Here is a 21729-nt window from a genome sequence, read left to right on the forward strand (position 1 = left end):
GGATCGGGGTAGGTATGCTTTCATTTCTCACTCCAGGGGGAAAGGGTTTCGGGAAGATCCATGTGGTTGGGTCATTGATGGATGTGGTAGATGAGGATGGTCTGGTTTGGATTTGTGGTGTGGTGTGGTGTTTCCTTGGGTGGTGGGTGGGATGGATGGATATATATGTTGGTTCACAATTGTATCTGTACAACGTGCTTTTTTCCCCTTGTTTTATCTTGAGATATTCGAGGTTGTTGAGTCTCAAAGATGGAGATGTGAAGTGAAACAAAACATGGGGTTAGCTGCAGTCGGAACCTAGAGAATTTAATACCCCGAACTACTAGTACTTACTACTATATATAAATGTATGGAGGGTGTTGGTCGGATAAGCGGTGATTGCTACAGTGGCTCCACATGGGGGCCACTGGCCACTGCATTCTCGATCAGAGGGGGTTGGTTCTCCAATGTTAGCAATGGGTGTGCGATCAAGAGTGTATCGGATGATAGATCCAGACCAATGGGATTGTCGATGGGGACTGTTAGAGATGGTGTATGGGTTGCATGGGAGTATATGCAAAGTGGGTACCTGGGTACACTTCATCCAAGGGGACTGATGACTGAGGTTCTAGTAATTCATAAGATACAGTGTAGCACTTTCGCTCCTAAGCGTTTCTTATTACTGAACAACAGCTCCTTTGATGGTCCGGATTTCTGTCTACTCCGACCTCCTTGGCTTCGATATATAGGGGAAGGCAGCCCGACTCGCCATGCGAAGGCGGGTGTGATACTATCGCGAGACACTTTAAGGCCCGTGAGCTGCATAGTCAGTTTAGTGAAAGAGTTAATGTTACTTGATGCGCTAGACGTTTTTTGGAGCCAGGAAAGGCGCATCTTCTAACTCAGAAGAGGGAATTGCTTGCGGTGTGCTGATTTCAGTGCAGTGCAGTGGTTAACTCATCCAACAGGCCCATCTCGAACCGATACCCGCTGGACGCGACAGGGTTAGTAAGTAGGGTGTGGAGTTAGTGGCCTGGGACTGAGGTGCCGTTGTCGTCACGGTGTATAAGCAGATAGACGGTCAGGTGGATAAGGCTGTCCGGAGTAATATATAACCCCGCTGTTGTGATGAAGACATCAAAGCCTGGCCAGGGGAAGGCGGCGCAGAGTAGACGAAAACAACGCAACTACGGAGTACGGTGTACGCTGTATACCATTCCAGATACAATTGGGACGCTTGCATCGAGGCTGTGAGAGATAGTTCGTGCTAGACCGGTCGACGTGGCGTACCAGGGTGGCAAACAAGTGAAATAAGGGGCTTGCGAGACAAGGCTCCTCAAGCGGTCGTCTGGGAGTTATGGATGAATGTGAAAACATCCAGACCGATTGCCCATCTGGACTCTAGATGGATGGCCGCCAAGAAAGGGTTCTCCACGGCAACGTGCATGGGTCGCATGGGAAAAGGCAACCACTACTACCACCTAGATAACTGGACGGGGATTCCTAGTCCAGTAGTAGTAGTAAAGTAGGTCCAGGGTAGAGTGGGTTCTGCAGCCACAGTAGGGTAAATACAACTAGGCAGTATTCCAATCCACTAGTAGTGCATATCTACCGGCTGTCTGCTCGTGCCGGCGTATGTATGTGCATAGTTGTATGTAGTATGTACGATGTGGGTTGACCGTTGGTCTGTCTGACGGGGTTTTTGTGGCTACAGAGGCAAGAACGAGCTAGCCGTCGAGCTAGTCTGCAAGCCTGCAGTTACTATCTAGGGCAGGTTAACTGTGTCTGCTTTCTGTTCCATCCATGATTACTATCATCGCATGATGGCTGCCACGGGGAATTGTACCTCAGGCAGCCATGTTGATTGGGTTCGATGCGTGGCTTACCTCATCTCTAATTAGCATGATACTTGTGGGAAGAGCGAGCTGCAGTCATCTAAGCGCTGTTTATCGAACCCGTCCCAGAGGTTGAGGAGTGCCAGTCCGCTCTTCTCAAGACGTGACGGATATCCTAGCTAGAGAATGACAGCTGCACCAAGAGATTCTGGGTTCTGTTACGTCTCTCCAAGACATACAAGGTGTGTTCATAGTATATCTTGGTTTCTGCCAGGATCCTCTCGGGCCCTTGCTGATTGATAAGCCGCGGGATGTACGAATTTAGAGTCCAGAGAGGGCATTCCATCTTCCTATCTACTCCCAGTTCCCCAGCTCGGACGCTGGACTGCCTCCACCCCCCCTTCTGCATCGAGCACGCAAGGATAGCCCGTTTCAGCTCCCTGTTGAAGACCACAGTCCTGGAAGAAGAGTCCGCCCCCAATGTCATCTCCCCGTCTGGGTCTAGGACCATCGATTCTTAAAGATACCATTGCAATGACAGGTCATTCTGCGCTGGGTGGCAAGCTGGAGGAGGGTGTGCTACCATGGATATCGAATATAGGTTGCCATGTGATCTCACAAGGACGTGGGAACCCCAAGCCACCAGAACAGAACAGACCAGCTCTGCACGGCCCCCCTCCTTTGGCCCTATCGGTCAGGCGGATAAACGCCCAAGCATTTAGAAGACGGGCAGGTCATAAGTCTTCTACTATTAGGCACTCACATCTGCACCAGCTGGCTCGATTCGCAGAATAGGGCTTATGTCAGACGTATACCACGCTGAGCTATATACAACTGCCACAGTAGCCGTGCGCGTGAATCAAGGGCGACATCAATGACAAATGTTCGATCGCATCCCGACGGTTCTAGCTAGGCCTCGGATGATAGAGATGAGGCCATAAGTATATCGCACGGCCTCGAGGTGAAAGGCAGACTGTCCCACTCTTATAGGATTGATCCACACGACTAGCTGATAAACTACCAGCCTCACTGGGGCGGCTGGTCGATCAAACCCTGAACCACACCTGGTAATATCTTCAAGCCTTTCGGACGTTGAACGTGGCGTGCTGATCGCGAATTAGTCCCCACATGCGATATGTCCTACTATTGACTTCGGTATGCGAAAGATTTGGCATCACCCCAGAATCGGCTGGTGGCCTTGCTCGTGCACCTGCTTGATAATGGCCGACCTATTCTAGGGTCCTACACACAGATGTCTGCTGTGCTTCGCAGAATGTCACCAACGCTATGTAAGTTCGAAACTGAACGAAAGTAGCGGTGTCCATGCAAGGGCAGTCCCGATTATTTGGCATGTTCAGTACCTCCCCGGTGAAGAGGGATCCGCGAGTTGACCATTGCCGGCTTGTTGCCTCTGAGGGGAGGGAGTGGACCGAAGGGGCAAAAGTCTCCAGAGTCCCGGGTTGGGGTTGTCCTGGCAAACTCCGGGCAGCACCGCAATGGTCTGGTTAGGCAGCGATTCATTAATCGGGCCCCAATAGGAATGTGGCTCGAAGCTGTCAACAGCAGCCTTGCGCGGCAAATCAAACATATCGGAGGTTAAGCGCCGCTCAGGCGACCAGCAGTTGCATCCATTGTCTTGGGGGAATGCTCCAGTAGCACCGCGTGGGCGCGGTTTCGAGAAACTGTGGATTCGTCAAGGGGTGTACACCTTATAAAGCAAGGGCAACAGCATCTTCATTCCTGGAATTAAGCTTGTTGGCAAAGTGGCGATGAGGGTCGAGTCAAGTATGCCCGCGGGCTGCTGCATGCAAGGAGTTCCGGCAGGTGTGGTTCTTCCCAAATCGTCGGGTCCTAGCATCAACATCGCAAACCCACCTAGTTTGTCTTGAATTCCAAGTTTCTTGGGGAATGGGGGGGTTGCAGAGGCAGATCGATGTGGAACTATTGAAATAGAAGAGAGGGATAAGTTTAGCACGGTCCTCGTGCGTGTGGGAGAGGAGGGAATGTGAGAATGAACAAGGGAAGAGATCCGGGAGGGAAGGTAGACACGTCTAGTATGATATTCAAACCCCGAAGCGCTCGGGTAAAAGTCGCTAGAGTACCGCTAGCATATTGTCGACTTGTCGAGGCTATCTAGAATGTCGGTCATTCAGTATATTGTAATCTGTATGCGATGCGGAAGTGAGTAGATAGATGGTTAGCATTTCCGCGCCACAGGCTGTGGCGAACCGAAGAACTTGCCACGCCAAGCGGTTCTATTCGGAGTTGGGAGAAAGCATCTGGATGGAACGATATAGCCAGACTGATTGGGATCGATCTTCGAGGACCCAAGCTGATCACCTTTGACATTACCAGGTTGATCCTTCGAGAGGAGAGGAGAAAGACCCGGCCACATCGAATCAATGAGTGGGACAAGCCGACAAGGCAACTGCCCGGAATCGTCAGGCTACCGACGCGGGCAACGGGAACGCTGACCGTACCAGGTATCAATACCACATTGCCCCCTCATGAACTGCCCGGATGTGAATCTTCCATACCGGAAGATTACCTCAGTGAAACGGTTTCCACGGATGGTATTAACCTCATGCCGTCCCAGCAGCCAGCCAGCCAGCCAGGCCGGCCCCAGTACTGTATGGAAGTCCCAGACTGTATGGAAGTATCCAGTACGTATGTATGTACCACCGGTCAGTCTGGTCAGTCAGTCCCAGTCGGAATTGGTTTGAACGACTAAGAGCTTGGAGGAGGTGGTGCCCCTCGATCAATACGGAATACAGGAAACCTAGAGAAAAAAAAAACACTACTAACTTTACTACCTACCTACTTGTCTGGATTATTATTCCCTACGACACCCTGCCTACTTTACTTACTTTACTACCTACTACTATCTACTCGCCGGTACGTATGTACCTCTCCTGCTGCTCCTGCTTCTCCGCCTCCATCTTAGTCGCATTTTCTCTCCGCGATTTGACCTTCTCGATCTATCCATTCTTCAGGGAATTAGCCTTCCTACTATCACGCCGCGGTGGGTTGGACTATCAATCCGTCCCCCCGGTGTTCGTGCGCAATTTTCTAACCGGTTTGCTCACTCTCTTTCCTAGGCAGAGATGAGGTTAGTTGCCTAAAGAACCTAAATGTCATCTGCCTCATAAATAATAATCCCACCCGTACCCTCCAACGTGTCCTGGTTAGTATCCTCTGCCTCTCTCGCTTTTCTCTCCCAGGATCTCCGGTCTTGTCATAGGCCTTGATGTCATTGTAGATTTCAGTTGTTGGTATCAGAACCGGCCATAGAAAGCGATTCTTTCCACCTCCTTTTCCTGCCGTCTCTCATTTCATTGTTCTTTCCCTCCCTCACTCTCTCGCTCTCTCTTCTTTTTCTCTCCTCACCCGTCATCGTCAGCATCCCTTTACGCTTGAGCCTTATACCCATCTCATACCGCTGCGCGCATTCGCCTGGTCGTCCCGGTCAAGGCCAGCCTCTCCACGGCCCCTACCAACCCTGTCTTACTTTGATTGTCGCATCATCTCCACCGACACCGGACTGATCGTCTTATCAACCCGGTGCTAAACAGAACGCTGGTACGGATCAGATGACGTGTTACATAACCCTACGGCAGCCAATACGATGAATGACGGAAATGATGGCCGGGACCCCCTACTGGTACCATCTCAGAATCGGGCTTCTGTCAGCCCAGCCCTAGAGCCTCCTCGCCCTGACATCGATCCTGATACCTCTTTTCCCAAGTGAGTTGCTGCACTCATCCCTAGCATTTCTCGCATTGTTGGTCTGCCACGTCCTCGGCCTGTATCTGGCCCCTGTGCATAAATCGCATCTGTTTCAGAACTATTTCTAACGTCCCCCGTAGGAAGCCGCTTGCACCCTTGGTGTCAGACGCTGGCTCGCCAGCCGGATCGTCGACCACCAATCGAGCGTTCCATTCCGCTAGCGCCTCATTTTCGCATAAACGAGGCGATTCAGGTGGCGTTGTCCCGGATGATTTTGCCTCGGATGACGTGAGTGAGCACGCGGTCGAGCTTGCCTCGTCCAACGTACCGAATGGATGTCGCCAGGCGTGGCAGGAGCAATGGAGGCGATCTGGCACCGATATAGCCCGCCCATCGAGCCGAGCAATAGCTGAAGGTCGAATGAGGCAGGGTAGCCCGACTAACAGCGGTTCTCGCCTTCCTAGAGATCCCACCCGCGTGGCGGACGGCATTGGTGAAAGTACCAATGGTGGCCATCCATCCCCGCTTCGTTCTCAAGCTCCTCGCTCCAGTCCCATCTCGAATGACGGCCCCCTGCCTCTAAATCCAAACACCGATCCGGAGGAGATGGCCTCCTTCTCCCAAGCACCACAGCAATCTGCAAAGGACCTGAGTTATGGCCAGGAGTCCGCGAGACAACTGAGCAATGCTCAGAATTTCAGCGGCGCGGTCGTGGGGACATCCGGAGGTACATCAGCATCATATGGGATAATCCGTCAGCTAGAAACTGATTCTGAATCTTGCACAGAGGAACACTTGATTAGTGACGTCCGAGATATCTATGCCGCGATACTCGTGGCGGAGGACAAATGCGAAAAGTGGGCTGAGGAGAACGAGGAGAACGAGAATAGCGAGGAACGGACCCCGATGGATTCAGAAAGGTTTCAACAATTGACTGGAACTCACGCCCTGCTACTGCGAGAGTACCATGATTTCTTCCTTTGCTCCCAACATCCCATGGCGACCCCCGCCTTGAAACGCCTAGCGGAGAAATATGCAATGCCGGCACGATTGTGGCGCATTGGAGTCCACTCAGCGCTGGAAACGTTACGCCATTGGCTTCCTGGATCCTTGGAGCATATACTAAGTTTCATCTACTACGCATATTCCATGATCACACTCATGCTCGAGTCTGTGTCAGCCTTTGAAGATACCTGGATCGAGTGTCTTGGGGATCTGTCGCGATACCGGATGGCCGTAGAAGAGTCCGACCTCCGCGAACGTGAGTCCTGGGCGGGAGTGGCAAGATACTGGTACAACCGAGCTGCAGACAGGAACCCCAACGTCGGCCGGATCCAACATCACCTGGCGGTCTTGGCTCGGCCGGATGTCACTCAGCAGCTGTTTTACTACACGAGATCACTAGTCAGTGTCCACCCATTCACAGGCACCCGGGAGAGTATCTCCCTTTTGTTCAAACCGTTCTTGAGAGCATCCCGAGCCATTCATCGTCTTCCATTGGTCAGCGCATTTGTCGCTGCGCATGGCTACCTGTACACGGGAGACGTCGGGGATCACCTTATTGCGTTGGTCGACACGTTTGCATCGCTCCTAGATCAGACCATATGCCAAATTGGTGTCGCCTTCCGAATGCAAGGGTTCTTCATCTGTGCCTGCAACATTGCGGCCATGCTGGAATATGGTAGCGCCGACGCTTACTTGAGCCCCGAGTTCTACGAGACAGACTTGTCCCCACCAAGATCTCTTGAAGAGGTCTACGCCTCCGCTGCCAGTACCTGGATTCCCACCGATAACCTTGGGGCCGTGCAGACCGAATTTCTCGCGTCCCGGGACTCTGCGAATCCGTCGCCTCTACTCTTTTATGGATCTTTCTTTACTTACGACACCCTAGCCGTGATTCTCGATCAAGTCCCAGATAGAAACGTGTACGCTGCCTGTCATGTGTCCCTAGCATTCCTTTGGTGCCTGGCTCATACTCCACGAGGTATGAGCCGGGTGGAGGTGGCCGTGCCGTGGCGAAAACTTGCCTCGTTCCTCAACGTCTTATTCCGGAGCTATATCAAACCCCACATCGCTGAAAAAGACGAATTTCCCATCTCGGAAGAAACTACCTGGGTGGCCGAAGACTTCCTCATTCGTGGCCAACTCTGGAGCCAACTTCTCTATCCTTCTGATTTCTTCGATAACGCACCTACTGCCGGTGATGGTCGGAACATTGAGCCGCCATCTCGAGACATTACGAGGATGTATCGCTGCATATGGCTGGGGATCAGGCTTGCTATGGTAAGCTTCCTGCAGAAATGAAAAGCACGATGGCGTCATAAAGGACCATGCTGATGATGAATAGTTTGAACGTTGGATCACATATGATCACAGCGCGCACAAGTTTTCAGCGACCCCATTTGCCCTGGAGCTGGAGAAGATCGCCGAGGAACAGAATCCTTTTGTTGCAAAGTCAACTGAGGTCAAGCAGGCCGAGGTGGAAAATAAAGGCACGCACGAGACTTGATCATGGACAGACTGGCCGATACAAGGGTAACTGCGATCTGGGCGTGGCTGAATATGAGAATTGCCGAGCGTCGCTATCTGAATGACCTGATCGAAAGCACAATACAACGAGATCCTCGACACGATTGAAACATGCCCCCAAAGCTGGGAGTTGTAACAGGACAGCGACCGCAGTTTTTTTTTTTTTTTTTTTTATGGTGGCGAACAAGCATTCATCCTGCCAAGCATCCACATGGCAGCCAGTTTGCTTGCGTCCACCGTGAGGCCTAACTCAGGCGATGCCATGAAGAAATAAAAGGCAGTATGGGAGGACACTGCAAGCCCTCGGCTTCCCCGGGCTCCGCAGCTTGCCTTGTAGCCTGCACTGCGTCTCAGGCAGTATCTATTATCCGGGTGAATCAGCCGCCAGGGGGGTTGGAGAGGGCCCAGAGGATCCGCGTGGGAGACTGAACCACGCGGCTCGCGCATCTGGTGGATGAAGCTCCGAGTATCTAATTAAAGACCCGTCAATAATACCCAAACGGCCCTAGCCGCTTTCCGTGATAATTAGCTTGGTATTGGTATTCGGTAGATAGATAGCCTCTCTCGGGCCATGGACGGAGAGTGACAGTAATAGTACTAGATAGGTATTCCTACTAGTAGGTAGATGCTCTACTCCGAACGGAGTACCTAGATAGATATTCCAGAAGACGGACCGAGATACCTTCTCTGGAAGAGCCAGTGGGGAATTTAAAACATGCGCGGGCCCGGCGGGACGAATGAGAGGCGGCCAAAGGTCAAGCTGGCGACTGCAACGCGTCGACTGTGTAGGTAGGCATCTCCGCTCTCACCACGTTTCCAGTAGTTAGTAGTACTATGCTTAGTACGATCCAGTAGTTCCCGTCCGGGACCACGGCCTTTTGTGTTATCGTCAATCTGTCTACTACTTACTACTACTTACTACTGCTCCTCCCTCCATGTTGAATAGTTGATTCTTCCTTCAGACAGGTCTCGTGTCGCATGGCTGGCCAAGAACCGACCGGATCGTCTCTATCCCGTTGAGCACTCGAGCTCACTCCCTTCCTTACTCCCTCCCATCCTAATCGACGACGCTGTCCGCTTCGCTCCCCGCAATTATCTTCATCCGCTTGAGACGATCTGGCCCCTCGTCCGACATCGACAAGCTTCACCATGGCCGAGGAAGCCTTGTCCGGCATCTGCTTTCATTGCGCGGAGCTCCTGGCTAGCGTCCCGCTCTCGGTCCTGCTCGTCACATTCGTTGCAACGCTCTCTGGACTGTTTGTCCTGGTAGGTTTACGCTCTACGATTCTTGGATATTTATGATCGCGCCCGCTTTCCATGCGATCGTGACAACCACACTAACCAGCTATCTCTTCTACTGGGCGCAGTTTTACGTCACCCTCTACACCGTCGCTCCCGCCCCGCGCAAACCGTTCCCTGAGGAGAAGAAATACCGTACGCTCTTGAAGGATGGGTCGATCACGGAACCACTGCAATTACCTTGCTGGCAAGATGCCCTCGATGCTCAGAAACGTCCCGGTCGGATCCTCGACCACTCTTCGATGGAGGACGCCGATTTGTTCATATCGGTGGTAGTGCCCGCATACAATGAGGAAGACCGTCTGGGAGGCATGCTGGAAGAGGCAGTGGATTACCTAGAAAAGGTATATGGGACAGTAACCGACTCCGTCAATGGTTCCGATACCACCGCAGCAGAGAAAGCAGTGCGTCAGCGGAAAGCCGCCAACGGGCATGCAAACGGTACTGCAGCACATCGTCTGGTGGACGACAACAAGGGCTGGGAGATTATCATTGTCTCCGATGGATCCAAGGACAAAACCGAAGAGACGGCTTTCACATTTGCTCGGGATCATCAACTCTCAATACATCCCAAGGGCTACGCTGGTCCTTGGACCCCGGAAACACATGAGGGTGTCCGCATCCCTTCCGGGACTATCCGGGTGGTGACTTTGACGGAGAACAGGGGCAAGGGCGGAGCAGTCACCCATGGCATGCGGCATGTCCGCGGTCAGTACGTGGTGTTTGCGGATGCCGACGGTGCGAGCAAGTTTGAAGATCTAGGGAAGCTCGTCGCGGCCTGTCAGGCAAACGAGGACATGCAAGGGCGAGGTGTGGCCGTTGGTTCTCGGGCGCATATGGTTGGAAGTGAGGCGGTTGTCAAGGTATGCTTGTCTAGCTTTCTTTACGCAGCGTATGACTGGGCACTAATCGATGGTCCATGCGATAGCGCTCGAAGCTGCGCAACTTCCTCATGCATTCTTTCCACCTGATTCTCTGGCTATTGACGCCGTCGAAGACAGCCACCATCAAGGATACCCAGTGTGGGTTTAAATTGTTCTCCAGGGCCTCGTTGCCCTACATTATTCCCTACATGCACTCGGAGGGGTGGATCTTCGATGTGGAGATGCTCATGCTCGCCGAATTTGCAGACATTCCCGTAGCGGAGGTACCCGTGGGATGGAGAGAGGTCACGGGCAGCAAGCTGAACGTGATCCGTGACAGCATTGGCATGGCTTGGGGGCTGGCAGTTCTGCGTGCTGCATGGATGCTTGGCGTGTACCGGCGTACTTGATGATGTATAGCTCTATAAAGAGACCAACCAGACCGAGACCGGGACCGAGACCGAGAGGCCGATCCCAGCAATATAGTACATTTGAATTGTTTATCCTGCTTTGTCCCCCTTGTCCAACCACATGCCCTGTTATCCTGGAAGAGTCAGCTCCGGCACCACGAGACCTGCGCCAACCTGGCATGTCATCCGCGGTGGCGAGTCCCAGAAACCGGCCCGTTAGAAGCCAAAAACCCCCCGTCATTGCATCAGAGGCGGAACACGCACCTCGGGAATCATGCCAGACTCAAGGCCAACAAATCCTTCCGCTGCTACTAGGTCTTTCCCAATCTGAGACAATAGGGGGTAGTAATTTACTATTTACCGGACTCTTCAGCGCCAGGGCCTAGTGTCTATCTATCTAGTCAGAGACAACAATCCTCATGACCATAGGTATCTAGTCTAGATGCATACACAATACCTAATAGCCATAGGGCGGAACCAACCCGAACGGATATTCCCGAAAGCCTCTTCATTCTTCTCCTTCTCAAAGAGGAATCATAGCCATAGTAATAAACTTTGTCTTTCAAAAAAAAAAAACGAAAAAGAGAAAGGTGAAAGAAAAAATCCTTTCAACGATCGGGCTTGGCCCGAATCCGTTTCAACTCTTACTTACTTTTAAACTTTTTTTCGTTTTTAACTTTTTTTGTATAAAAATGTTTTCAAGTACCGATGTGAGGTGATCGAGGGAAGGGAAAAAAAACAAAAAGGAAAAGTGGCCTGATACTTACTTCTTTCTCTATTCTTTTTTCTTTTTGGTGGTTGTTGTTACTGAATGAACTAAGCAAAGCAAGCAAGCACCACACACCCCCTCTCCTCCCCTCCCTTTGGGGGTTTTGTTTTGCCCTCGGTTATAGACTGACCTATAGTCACTTGCATGCAGAGTGAGGAGCTATTTCTTACCGGTCCTCGGGTTCGAAAACTCCTCTTTTTCTTTCTTTTGAGACTTGGGTTTATCTATTTACTTGGAAGCTCATCTCTGGTTTTTTTTGGTATGGTGAGACATATGCCTTGGCAGAGATAACCTGATCAGTGTGTCACTCAAGTCAGTCAGTGGTACGTTGGTCTGTTGCCGGTTCTGGTCGGGACTCTGACGTCGTGGGTTGGCTTTATATTCCTCCCTCTTGCTGTCTGTCTGGCTGGCTGGTTCTTGGGTTGGGATTGAACTACGGGGTATATATCGATGTGCTATCGTACTATGAGTGATCTGATCTGAGTGGATCTCTCTGCGTGGCTTCTTCGACGGACTTTGAACGAACTACGAGCTAGCGTGGGCTAGTACATACACTTCACCAAACAACAACTTGTCTTGCAACCCGATCTGATCTATATTGCGTCAATGGGGATCCCTCGACTTATGGAGCATCCTGATGATGCTCCCCAGACAAGTACGACCGGGCAATCGTCATTTCTCAGACTACCTCTGGAGCTGCGGCTCATGATCTACGAATATGCGCTGGACGTACCAAACGAATTCATGGACCGTCCGATGATCGTGATCAACGATCGCGGGAATGTCTTCACTGCACGGGGCCGATATCGAGCGCTGTCCATGTGTCCTAGCTGGGTGGGCGAGAACGGTCGAGTCCGCAGCCTACTCTCAGTGAATCGACAGATCCACGACGAGGTAGAGGACTTCGTGTACTCTCAGAACACGCTATTCTTCCTGAATTCATTCAATCTCGACCGCTTGGGCGCCTTTTTGGACACGATTAGCGCCACGGCGCGCAAACGCATCCGCAGCGTTGGGTTTGAGATCTTCTTCTTCGTCCACTCACAAACAGGCGTGCCGAAACGGACGCTGAAGGAGTATAAAGCAGCCGCCCGCATGCTGATGGAGAAGCTGCCGAACTGGACCAGCACCATCTTCTATCTAGATCCTCGCTTCTATTTTCCCTCCGCTGCGGTAGGAAACCTGGAATCATCCGCTCGGGGCATCTGGTATCTGGCGACCATATTTGGAGCCTTGCAGAAGGATCTCCATTTCTTTCCTCTGCCATCGATGCACCAGTATGTCATGGATGATGCGAAGAAGTCGCTTCAGGCTGAGACGCGGGCGTCTCAGGTGAAGCTTTCTGTCGCGTAGGAGTCGGGTGTTTTCGACCTTCTCCTCTTCCTAACTTTCTACATTAGTAATTTCTCGTCTCACTTTGTCCAGCCGTTATTGCTTTGTTCTTTTTTTCCGACTGGGGGACTTCTCCTCCCGATAAGATACCCACTAGGACTATCATCTGCAGGATGACGTTTGGGGAGATCGAAGAGAGTTCATCGTGTATACAGTAGACTCTGTTAGTCTGAAGGTGCTCCACACCTCGAATACCAATCACTGCGGAATGTCGAGTTGGAGTTGGGGAAGAATGGGCGCGGAGAATGGAGTTGGTCGCAAACGGGCTGGAAGCAATGGGCTTGCATTGGAAGGGTGTTTTCTGTTTGTTTGAATCTTCCAGAGGTTTGTTGCTGCTGTTTATTGAAGAATATCTGAACATCTTCATTCCAGGTCATTTTTTTTTTACTGTAACCTAGAGATGTAGCATGGCAATAGTACCATGTACCATGTATGTGCATTGGCTGACTGCAGCTGGCAGCAGCACCGTTGCCGCCCCTCGGTTAGTGCCCTGGTTAGCTTCAGATCGGGCCGTCTGCTGGACGTACCAGATGATGGGGCTTCATTGACCCGCCTGGACCATGAAATCATACACTGGAGATGTGGGAGGGGAAGGGGATGATAGACCTGACTAAAAGCCAAGGGGGGGAAGTAAATGGAAGTAGAACGCGAGGACGAAGACGAAGCAAAGTAACCGTTTCGTTTTCGGGGAAGAGACGAGCCATAACGTCATGCTGCCTCGTGATCGTCGGCCTCAGGTTGCGGTTTGTGGGATTTGTTCTGGTTGAAGAAGCACCGTTTGTTTGTGCCTTTTCCATCCCATCTCTCTGCTTGCGCCTCGTCGGTCTTTTCTTCTCCTCACACTTCTTCTCTACTTAGCTTAGAGAACACCCGCTTGCACTCCTGGTTACGAGATCGATATCCTGGCCCTCCTCGCCCGCCTGGTAGCCTGGTATAGTGAATTCCACATTCTTCATCGGTTCATCTACTTCGGTTTTCCCCCCCTCCCCGCATTCGGGTGGATCATCCATCTTGTCATCAATCATCATTCGGTCTGGAGGTTGACATAATACTCTCTTCCCTCAGGCCCGCCTGATAAATGCTGTGAACCCTTCGCTGCAATCTGCAGTCAAGCGCATCGTCCACTTGTTCATCGTCCTTTGGTCGCCTGCGGCCAGCAACATCTTTGGACCACGAAGCACCAAGCATCAAGCACCAAGCACCTCGCCTTGCGTTTCGAAACTCTGCTTCAGGCACCGCCCAAACATTCCCCATCAGAGGCTTATCTACGCTCCATTGATCACGCCGGACGACTAGTCGCCCCCGCACCAATCCCTCTCCTATTCGCCACTGTGGTAGGTACCCGGTTGTTGTGGTTCCCCGGTTCTTTTTACCTGTCGTTTTGAGTCGCTCCACGCGTGATTATCACGGTGATGCTGCTGTCTCTCGACTGTGAATGGCGGCAGCTGACGTTAGTCTAGCATCGAACTAAAGCATTCACGTTGTGACCACTGCTCCAGTTGTTCACTCCCTTCGCTCTGCCCTTACCCCTCTCTCCATCTCTTTATGAGGGGGATCCGACCCTCCCTTGAAGTGTCTCAGCAACACCATTAGCCTTAACAACAGTCAAAATGAAACCAGCAACCGCCACCAAATCTCCCAGTGGCCATGGCAGCCTCTACAAGGAGGTCCGCTTCTCTCCTACCCCGACCCCCGTCCGTCGGACACAGTCAGTGCCGGACACCCATCTTGACTCGAGATCACATCATACGCGAGGCCCCGAGACCAAAGGGGCCACTTATTCGGTCGTAGGTGCGGATTATCTTCAACAAGTCCGGTCGCTCCTCGATCGCCAGCGTGCAAATTTCGAGGATGAGAGGAAACTCTTCAATGAAGAACGACAAATATGGGAAAACGAGCGATTACTACTAAATCAGAGGATCTCTGAATTAGAGTCGTTGCTCAAGGGTAGGGGATCCACAGGGGCCGGCGCTACTAATAGTACGGCCCCGACCGGTGCTTTTGCATCTTATGCATTACCGTCTGCATTTCACAATCAATTCAGTCGCCCGCTTTTAGCAGACTCTACTGACCATCCTCACCCAACGAGTGCCCAGGTGTGGGAGGGTTCTAGCCCTGGCAGTAGGCCCACAAGGGTATTTCCTGACGTGGAGAAGACGGACCTCCAGGGTCTCGTGTCCCCGGAGCAAGGAGGCAATCTATCGATCGCTGCACCATCTTTGGACGCCGCCCTCTCGCCCAAGACTCACGCAGCCGACTTTCCTGCGGCCGTATGTGTTTCTGTTCCGATCGAGAGGCTCGATAGCAAGCTTGATGGTATTACGCTCAAATCCTCTGCATTGCCGCCGGAAATTGTCGCTCGTGTAATCACGCCGCCGTCGCCGCCATCACTTGAGGGCTCCCCATCATTTTCTGGCCGGACTTCTGCCGAACATCGCAACAGCCTCAAACTCAAATTGTCGGAGCTTGGCCCACCAGAGTTCAACCTGACCAGAAACGCTGGTCACACTCCTATGGCTAGGATTGATCGGGACGTCGACACGGAGCAACCGTCTCCCCAGGAGATTGTTGCAAACGAGGACAAAGCCCTTGCTCCGGCAGCGCCTCGGCAACCTGCAGAAAACTCCGACTCGTACTTTGAAGATTTGGCCGATGATCCAGCTTTGAAGGGGCCACTCTCCCTGTTGAACGAAAAAGAGCACGACAGTGACTTTCTGAGCCAGGTTGATCAAAAGCTTCTGGATCAAGCCAGGCGCTTCATCGGGTTTCCCCGAAACAGTGAAGATCAAAAACTGGCCGAGGTCGAGCCACCAAGCCAGGGTGAGGAACCCGAATTGCGGTTCAAGAAGACAACCAACTTTGGCACAGCCTTTGGCAAATCAGACTGCGGGAAAGTGTAGGAGTGAATCTGAAGATTGCTTGCTGTACGATGGCCGATTTTTTGCTCATATTCTAAAGCGACTTCTGGATTTTATGTCATCATGGACATTGGCTATACGGGACGGATTGCTTTTATCGCTTTTGGATGGATACCATGACTGATGAATATGACGGTGCTCATTTATTTTTCTTTGCATATGCATCGACAACCATGTGTAACTATTAAAGCCACGGGAGTTTGTCTAAGACTAGGGGGGATTTGATTCAGTTCTTCATAGTAAAATGCACGTCTGGCCGCACAATGGCTTTCTCCTCCTTGCGTCCGCCTCGGGGCCGGATCACGCCCTCATCCCCATGTTATTATCCTTCAGGCTTCCCCTTCACCTCCTTTGGGGACGCAGTCTCCTACCGAGTGGCCAGATCCTGTCGGACATGAGGTCACCGTGACTATCGGAGGTATTGTCTCGTGGGCCTTGCATGGCGGGTCAGGGAGGATGGCGTCCTAGAAAGGGTTTGGGAGCCCTTGGATACAATTATCGCAGGTATAAGAAGCCTCAGATCGCGGACTGACAAGCTATTCGACAGAGCATTCCTCCGCTGCGAATCACAGCATCCATTCTTTTGCAACGCTTTCGCTTTCGCTTTCGCTCTCCCACCCTAGACTGTCTCTCATTTGAATCATTCGTCGTTCTCTCTCAGTACTATGTACAACCCCAAGAGCCTTTCGGCATTGCTATGCCTCGTGCTGGCTGTTGCTCCGCCCTCCGCACTATCCGCACCTGTTGCCCCCAGTGTATGTGAACATCTCCCAGCTCCTTGATCATCAAGTATGACCAGTCCAGCTAACTCGTCCTACAGAACGCAGCCGTTGCGCGGAGACAGGCCCACCATTTCAACAGCAACACCCAGGCCGGCTCAGGCATGGACTTCTCGATCCCTGATGGACCATCCTTCAATACTGGCAACTCTGCCTCCACCAGATACACTGAAGACAATGGCGACAATGGTGGCTCGAGTGAATCGAGTGACACCGACGCGGGTGACTCCTTCAACGTCGGCATCCCCGATGGTCCCAGCTTTAACATGGGCAGCTTCTTTCACAACGGCTATGAGGAAACCGATGAGCCGCGGCCACGACCAGAGCCCTCAACCATCTCGTCCACCTCGTCCACCACGAGCAGCACGAGCCCCCCAGACTCTACGATAGCCCCTCCACCACCGCCGGTTAATCCTCCTATTGACACTACTGCCCCTACTCCTGCTCCCCCTGCTACGCACACTACAACTACTACTACTACTACTACTCACCCCCCTCCTGTCCCTCCCACTGCTGTCCCTCCTGCTCCTCCAGCTACACATGCTCCTTCGTCCCCTCCTACCACTACTACCCCTCCTCCAGCTCCCCCCACTACTACTCCTTCCACCACGCCTTCCACCACTCCCCATTCCTCAGCACCATCTTCTCCCTCTGAGCCCGCTCCCCCCACTCACCCCACCACTACTCCCCACGCCACTCCCCCATCCCCATCCCCAGCTCCATCCTCCCCCTCCGAGCCCGCTCCTCCTGTCCCTCCCGTCCCTTCCCTCCCAGCAGAAACCACCGAAGGACCCGAGGAGCCAGCTGGAGCCGTCCAAGAATGCCCAGCTCCGGAGCCCGAGCACCAGGCTCAGCCCGAATCATCTCCTGAAACTGAGCCTACCCTCGAGCCTCAACAAGGCCCCGCACCTGCCCCTGCTCCTGCCCCTGCCCAGGAGCCTCAATCTCAACCTGAATCTGAACATGAGCCTGAATCCGAGCCTCAACAAGGCCCTGCTCCTGCTCCTGCTCCTGAGCCTCAACCTGAATCTGACCACGAGCCTGAGTCCGAGCCCAAGCTCGCCCCCACCCTTCCTTCACCCGCTATCCCAGCCTTGCCCGCATATACCTGCCGATGCGCGGCATGAGAAGAATCTCCGAGAAAAGCGGGGACCGGACCGCTCAACGTTCACTTATCTAAAGCTTTTCCTTTGTCACGCTTACCTTTCTATATACAAAATTCTTGTGTTATTACTATATTACTAAGTTGATGAGATCCGATTGGCTGGGACTTGGGATGTTTGTTTATTTCGGGTTGTGGTTCTTCCCTCTTTCTCTTTGTTTTCTATATCTTGTGGGTATTGCTGGCCGGTCTGCATTTTTACAGCATGGGGTTTTTGTACAGTATTGGACTTAATATGTGCCAGAATGTGAAACATATAGCTGATTGCATTGCATTAGTCTTCGTAATATCATCTTCCATGCTTCGTAATTAACATGCTCCTTGGGCGCCATTTCATAAATATAGAAATATGGAGTAAACAAGAGAGGAAATCATCACCCTCGTAACTATTAAACTAAACCCGAAACCGGCCAGGTATCAATAACAAAGATAGGTTTCACACCCCCATGGTAAAGTCATGCTCAATCCCTGGCGTGACGCTAGCAATAAACTTGAGGAACACAACCAAATACTGATCGACTCGGATCGCAACTTGATCATCCTCGTCATGCTGCAACACCTCCCACTCATCGCCCTGCTGGACCTGCCCATCGCTCAATGATAGTCCCTTGATATCATCCACTAGCCCTTCCAGTCCGCCTGCGCCCGCCGCAACCCGGGCGTCGGGCTGTGCCTGCGACGCCGCCGCAGCCTTAAGCTTATCGCGACGAATTTTGAGCGCCGCATCTGCACGATCCAGGAGGGTCTTCATTACCGAGGCGTGTCGACAGGGGTGTACAGTAGCCATCTTCACGCTTCCTTCGAACCACGGGAAATCTTCCAGGGTCACAGTCTTGTCTTTGTAGTCGCCGACGATATCCTCCATCATGAGTTGCGGGGGGAGGGGTTCAGATGCTGATAGATATCCGGAGAGGTAGAGACGGGGGGTTCGGTAGAAGTTCGCATAAGTGATGTAGAGGTTGTAGGTGCGGGTTGGTCTACCAGTCTCATTAGACCCATCCATGACAACAGGGGGATATAGATAAGATGATATAGGTTAGTAGGTGGGGATACTCACTGTGTCGTCCCCGTCATAGGCTCTCGAATAATCGCCTCCTCATCATCATCCTCATCTTCCATATCCGGGATCTCTTCCTCCTCTTGCTCTTCTTCGCCCATATTCCCCGCCTCGTCGACCGTCCGCACATCTCCGATCCGAGCTGCCGCCGCTGCTGCGTCGTCCCCGCCTCCCGTCCTCAACCACCCATCGTCGTTGTCATCCTCCCCCGCCAACATGTCCCGGACGATCTCATCATCGTGACCCGCATCCCCGGCGAAGTTGTCGTTGAGGCGTCGGTGGCATGGCACGCCTCGGGTTACGAGAAACTGTTTCCCGGGCGGGAGGTAGGAAACTCGTTTGGCGGGCGTCGCGGCGTCGGCCCAGGACCAGGAGGGGAACTTGTAGACAAGATAGTCGCCTGCGAGGACGAACTCCTCGGGCGTGATTTGGCCGGTTGTTCGGAAGGTCGAAGTCCGGGAGACTGGTGCCAGACGGTCTCTCCAGGTGGAGAGAGTGGAGTGTAGGATATTCATTTCTTGGAGGGTAAGGGCTTTCTTGATGGGGTTGCTTGGCTATGAGGAAGAGTTTGGTGGAGGGAAAAGAAAAGGAGGAAAAGGTGATGGGCTGGATGAGGGAGGAAGGAGGGACTGGCAGGTGTGGCGGTGACGGAATGAGAAGGCACGACTTATCGAGCGCCGGCAATGCACGCGGGGTACTACGGAGTACATCATGTGGCGGAGGCTCAGTCACCACCTCCCCTCCGCACCTGCTTCACTGCGATCATGCTGAGGTGATCAAGTGGCTTATCGCTTATGTATTGGCTGGTTCTATGGAGCAGTAGTATGAATGGACACGACACTTATCGCTGACTTGCTTAGGGGCCGGGTTCAACTTCCGGGAGGTCCACCCGCATTTTACAGCGGTCCTTTTGCGATGCAGAAAGTCCCTAGCACTCGAACGACGGGGGTTCTGCGCCCATGGACCCCGGTAGGCAGGAAGCTATCTCCAATATCTGATCTATCGGACCCAGGATGACCTCTCCTATCGCGGACTTGTCCTTGTTATCAGCCGGTAGCCAGAACCCGCCTTAGGCGGGCTGTGCCGCAGAATAGTATTGAAACGCATTGTTGTCGCAACTCTCACTCGCCCTCTTCCATCATCTCCCTCCGTTCGATCTCACCCTCCAGCTCATCCACCGTCATGGGCACACAACGGCCCTTCCATTTTTCCACTTCCGCCCGTGCGAATCCCTCCATGCTTCTCATGCCTACCACCAAGAATCCGAGGTCCTCTCTGTCAACGTCGAAAACCTCCCACCATTCGCCATCGACGAGCTTGACACCCTCTTCTCGTGAAGCGAGGTAGATTGACGCAACGGCAAGTGCGTTTGGCTGATGCGTGAGGTATAATAACTGCGGCGATAACAAAGCTGAGTTGAGGTGCTCAAACACTCTCCGTGCGACGGCGGAGGACGGAACACCAAGGGTCTGGAGGTAGGTTAAGGCGATGGTGTGAGGAAGAGCCACATGGGTATTGAATCCCAGTGTGCGCAGGATAATCGACTCGATGCGCAGCAGGACCAGACGCTGCGCTTGGTAACCCCCTTCCGTGAGGTGGTAGGCCTCCGAAATAGGCTTGTCGGGCGACCCTTGGGGGTTCACGAACCATAACGGTGACGCCTCCTTCGACAGGAGGAAAGTGTAGACGTTCAACACCGAGCGGGGAGAAGTGGGTTGGAAGGATAGCTTGGCGGTCATGTAAAGCGCTGCAGCGGAGACATCCTGAGTAGAAAACGGCCCGTCAGTACCCTGACTCGCTTCCTCAAATTATTAAATGACAGCTCCTACCTTCACCGAGTATATTCGCAGACTGCCTCCTTCCGAGCCTATCCAGAACCGGGTAAATGTCACAATCGCCCGCGCGATGATGTCTTGCGATAATCGTAGTAGAATCCCGGCTGTTTGTGTGAGCTGAGCGCCGGCAAATCGAACAGACGCCTCTAGATCGGGGGACACGCCATCTATAGATGACGATGAGCTCGATAGCTGTTCTGGTGTTGCTAGCGCATTGGATAGGTACTTCAACCCGCTTGCGGCCGAGCTTGCCATGTTTCCAGTGTGGAGAATTCTGAGGGATTCAAGTGGAGATACGCAGAAATAAAGCCAAGATTTATGTCTCAATTAAGAGGCATTTCACTGATATATGGCGTGTGGTTGTTTGTTCGCATGGAGAAGCTGTCAGCTTGATCCACGAGATGCTTGGTCTTGATTGCGCTGCTGCAAAGCTGCGGCCAGTGAGGCTCACCGCCCTGTGCAGACATTGGGCTTGCCTGGGGTGATCAACATCATACCTCATCCTCTAAATCAATGACTTTGTCTGCATGCTATGGCACGGGTCCAGGCTAACTCTATTGCCGCTGGGATTTGATAATTGAATAGGTCTGTTAAGAGGGGTGGAAGAAGGGAAATGCTGCATGCATATAGTACTAGTAGGAGCGCTTAAATATATACCGCTAGATAGCTAGAACTTCTGAAAACACTCGAGTTATCTGGATGTCAAGCTCGACGAAAAGCGGTCATCGAACGGTTCGAGTTTCTTAGTCCAGTAAATATGTACCTAGTAGTAGTTTTCGAACGCAACAATAGCACGGCAATTGGAACCAGTGACAGAACTCTTGAGGCGACCAGGGTCAGAGCATGTGACCCATCAGCCTCAGGCAGCCATGTTATGAGGAGCACGCAGCACAGCATTCATGGCTCGCATTTTCATCCTGCGACCCCAGTCCAAGGTACGAGGTCGACTCTGTACTACGTACATATCTCCGAGCCCTATGAGTGTACATACGTCCTCGGGCTGATCATCATTCAATATTTCATACAGCCATGGCTTGGCACCTGTCCAGAGGCCGGAGGATGAAGAACTGACATTGACAGCAACCTGACCGCAGTGTGGATAATGGACATGATGCGGCCCCCCTTATCCTCCGCAATGATTGCTCAACCCCGAGATTGCTTAATCTCAGGTAGGGG

The 21729-nt window shown here is 52.5% G+C and overlaps 8 protein-coding genes across 8 annotated transcripts; 5 read left to right on the top strand and 3 right to left on the bottom strand.

Annotated features, from left to right (window-relative positions):
* Positions 1-151: 151 nt before the first annotated feature.
* Positions 152-998, top strand: BO94DRAFT_391422 (uncharacterized protein). The gene has a single exon (XM_025607326.1). It carries the CDS (start codon positions 350-352, stop codon positions 878-880), a length of 531 nt encoding a protein of 176 aa, XP_025469133.1. The 5' UTR covers positions 152-349; the 3' UTR covers positions 881-998.
* A 4441-nt stretch (positions 999-5439) lies between these two features.
* BO94DRAFT_462368 (uncharacterized protein) lies at positions 5440-8049 on the top strand (the record flags this gene model as incomplete). Its single annotated transcript, XM_025607970.1, has 3 exons — positions 5440-5558; positions 5681-7823; positions 7888-8049. The coding sequence occupies 3 exons, from the start codon at positions 5440-5442 to the stop codon at positions 8047-8049; spliced, it is 2424 nt and encodes an 807-aa protein (XP_025469134.1).
* Positions 8050-9218: 1169 nt separating this feature from the next.
* Positions 9219-10641, top strand: BO94DRAFT_544794 (dolichyl-phosphate beta-glucosyltransferase; the record flags this gene model as incomplete). Its single annotated transcript, XM_025613198.1, has 3 exons — positions 9219-9335; positions 9437-10231; positions 10297-10641. 3 exons carry the CDS (start codon positions 9219-9221, stop codon positions 10639-10641), a joined length of 1257 nt encoding a protein of 418 aa, XP_025469135.1.
* Positions 10642-11679: 1038 nt separating this feature from the next.
* BO94DRAFT_391686 (uncharacterized protein) lies at positions 11680-12785 on the top strand. The gene is made up of 2 exons (XM_025607329.1): positions 11680-11730; positions 11782-12785. The coding sequence occupies exon 2, from the start codon at positions 12017-12019 to the stop codon at positions 12761-12763; it is 747 nt and encodes a 248-aa protein (XP_025469136.1). The 5' UTR covers positions 11680-11730; positions 11782-12016; the 3' UTR covers positions 12764-12785.
* BO94DRAFT_618142 (uncharacterized protein) lies at positions 12786-17626 on the top strand (the record flags this gene model as incomplete). Its single annotated transcript, XM_025616842.1, has 8 exons — positions 12786-13283; positions 13307-13383; positions 13911-13944; positions 13995-14147; positions 14376-15696; positions 16054-16166; positions 16382-16475; positions 16541-17626. Exons 1-8 carry the CDS (start codon positions 13210-13212, stop codon positions 17624-17626), a joined length of 2952 nt encoding a protein of 983 aa, XP_025469137.1. The 5' UTR covers positions 12786-13209.
* Positions 17627-17683: 57 nt separating this feature from the next.
* On the bottom strand, positions 17684-18007 carry BO94DRAFT_391470 (uncharacterized protein). The gene has a single exon (XM_025607328.1). The coding sequence runs from the start codon at positions 17915-17917 to the stop codon at positions 17741-17743; it is 177 nt and encodes a 58-aa protein (XP_025469138.1). The 5' UTR covers positions 17918-18007; the 3' UTR covers positions 17684-17740.
* On the bottom strand, positions 17909-19381 carry BO94DRAFT_533557 (ATG3/ATG10 family protein). The gene is made up of 2 exons (XM_025611354.1): positions 18719-19381; positions 17909-18638 (listed from the first exon to the last, which is right to left on the bottom strand). Exons 1-2 carry the CDS (start codon positions 19231-19233, stop codon positions 18098-18100), a joined length of 1056 nt encoding a protein of 351 aa, XP_025469139.1. The 5' UTR covers positions 19234-19381; the 3' UTR covers positions 17909-18097.
* Positions 19382-19787: 406 nt separating this feature from the next.
* Positions 19788-21031, bottom strand: BO94DRAFT_391467 (putative cyclin). The gene is made up of 2 exons (XM_025607327.1): positions 20548-21031; positions 19788-20481 (listed from the first exon to the last, which is right to left on the bottom strand). The coding sequence occupies exons 1-2, from the start codon at positions 20806-20808 to the stop codon at positions 19840-19842; spliced, it is 903 nt and encodes a 300-aa protein (XP_025469140.1). The 5' UTR covers positions 20809-21031; the 3' UTR covers positions 19788-19839.
* Positions 21032-21729: the final 698 nt, after the last annotated feature.

This window comes from Aspergillus sclerotioniger (genome assembly GCF_003184525.1).
Source record: "Aspergillus sclerotioniger CBS 115572 chromosome Unknown BO94scaffold_9, whole genome shotgun sequence".
Lineage (NCBI taxonomy): Eukaryota > Fungi > Ascomycota > Eurotiomycetes > Eurotiales > Aspergillaceae > Aspergillus > Aspergillus sclerotioniger.

Bases quoted from the DNA above. Each gene is read 5' to 3' on its own strand.
- BO94DRAFT_391422 (XM_025607326.1), top strand. From the start codon at position 350: ATGGAGGGTGTTGGTCGGATAAGCGGTGATTGCTACAGTGGCTCCACA.
- BO94DRAFT_391686 (XM_025607329.1), top strand. From the start codon at position 12,017: ATGGGGATCCCTCGACTTATGGAGCATCCTGATGATGCTCCCCAGACA.
- BO94DRAFT_391470 (XM_025607328.1), bottom strand. From the start codon at position 17,917: ATGTTTCACATTCTGGCACATATTAAGTCCAATACTGTACAAAAACCC.
- BO94DRAFT_533557 (XM_025611354.1), bottom strand. From the start codon at position 19,233: ATGAATATCCTACACTCCACTCTCTCCACCTGGAGAGACCGTCTGGCA. The intron at 18,639-18,718 runs GTGAGTATCCCC...TGAGACTGGTAG, and splicing joins CCTATGACGGGGACGACACA to ACCAACCCGCACCTACAACC.
- BO94DRAFT_391467 (XM_025607327.1), bottom strand. From the start codon at position 20,808: ATGGCAAGCTCGGCCGCAAGCGGGTTGAAGTACCTATCCAATGCGCTA. The intron at 20,482-20,547 runs GTAGGAGCTGTC...TTTTCTACTCAG, and splicing joins TGCGAATATACTCGGTGAAG to GATGTCTCCGCTGCAGCGCT.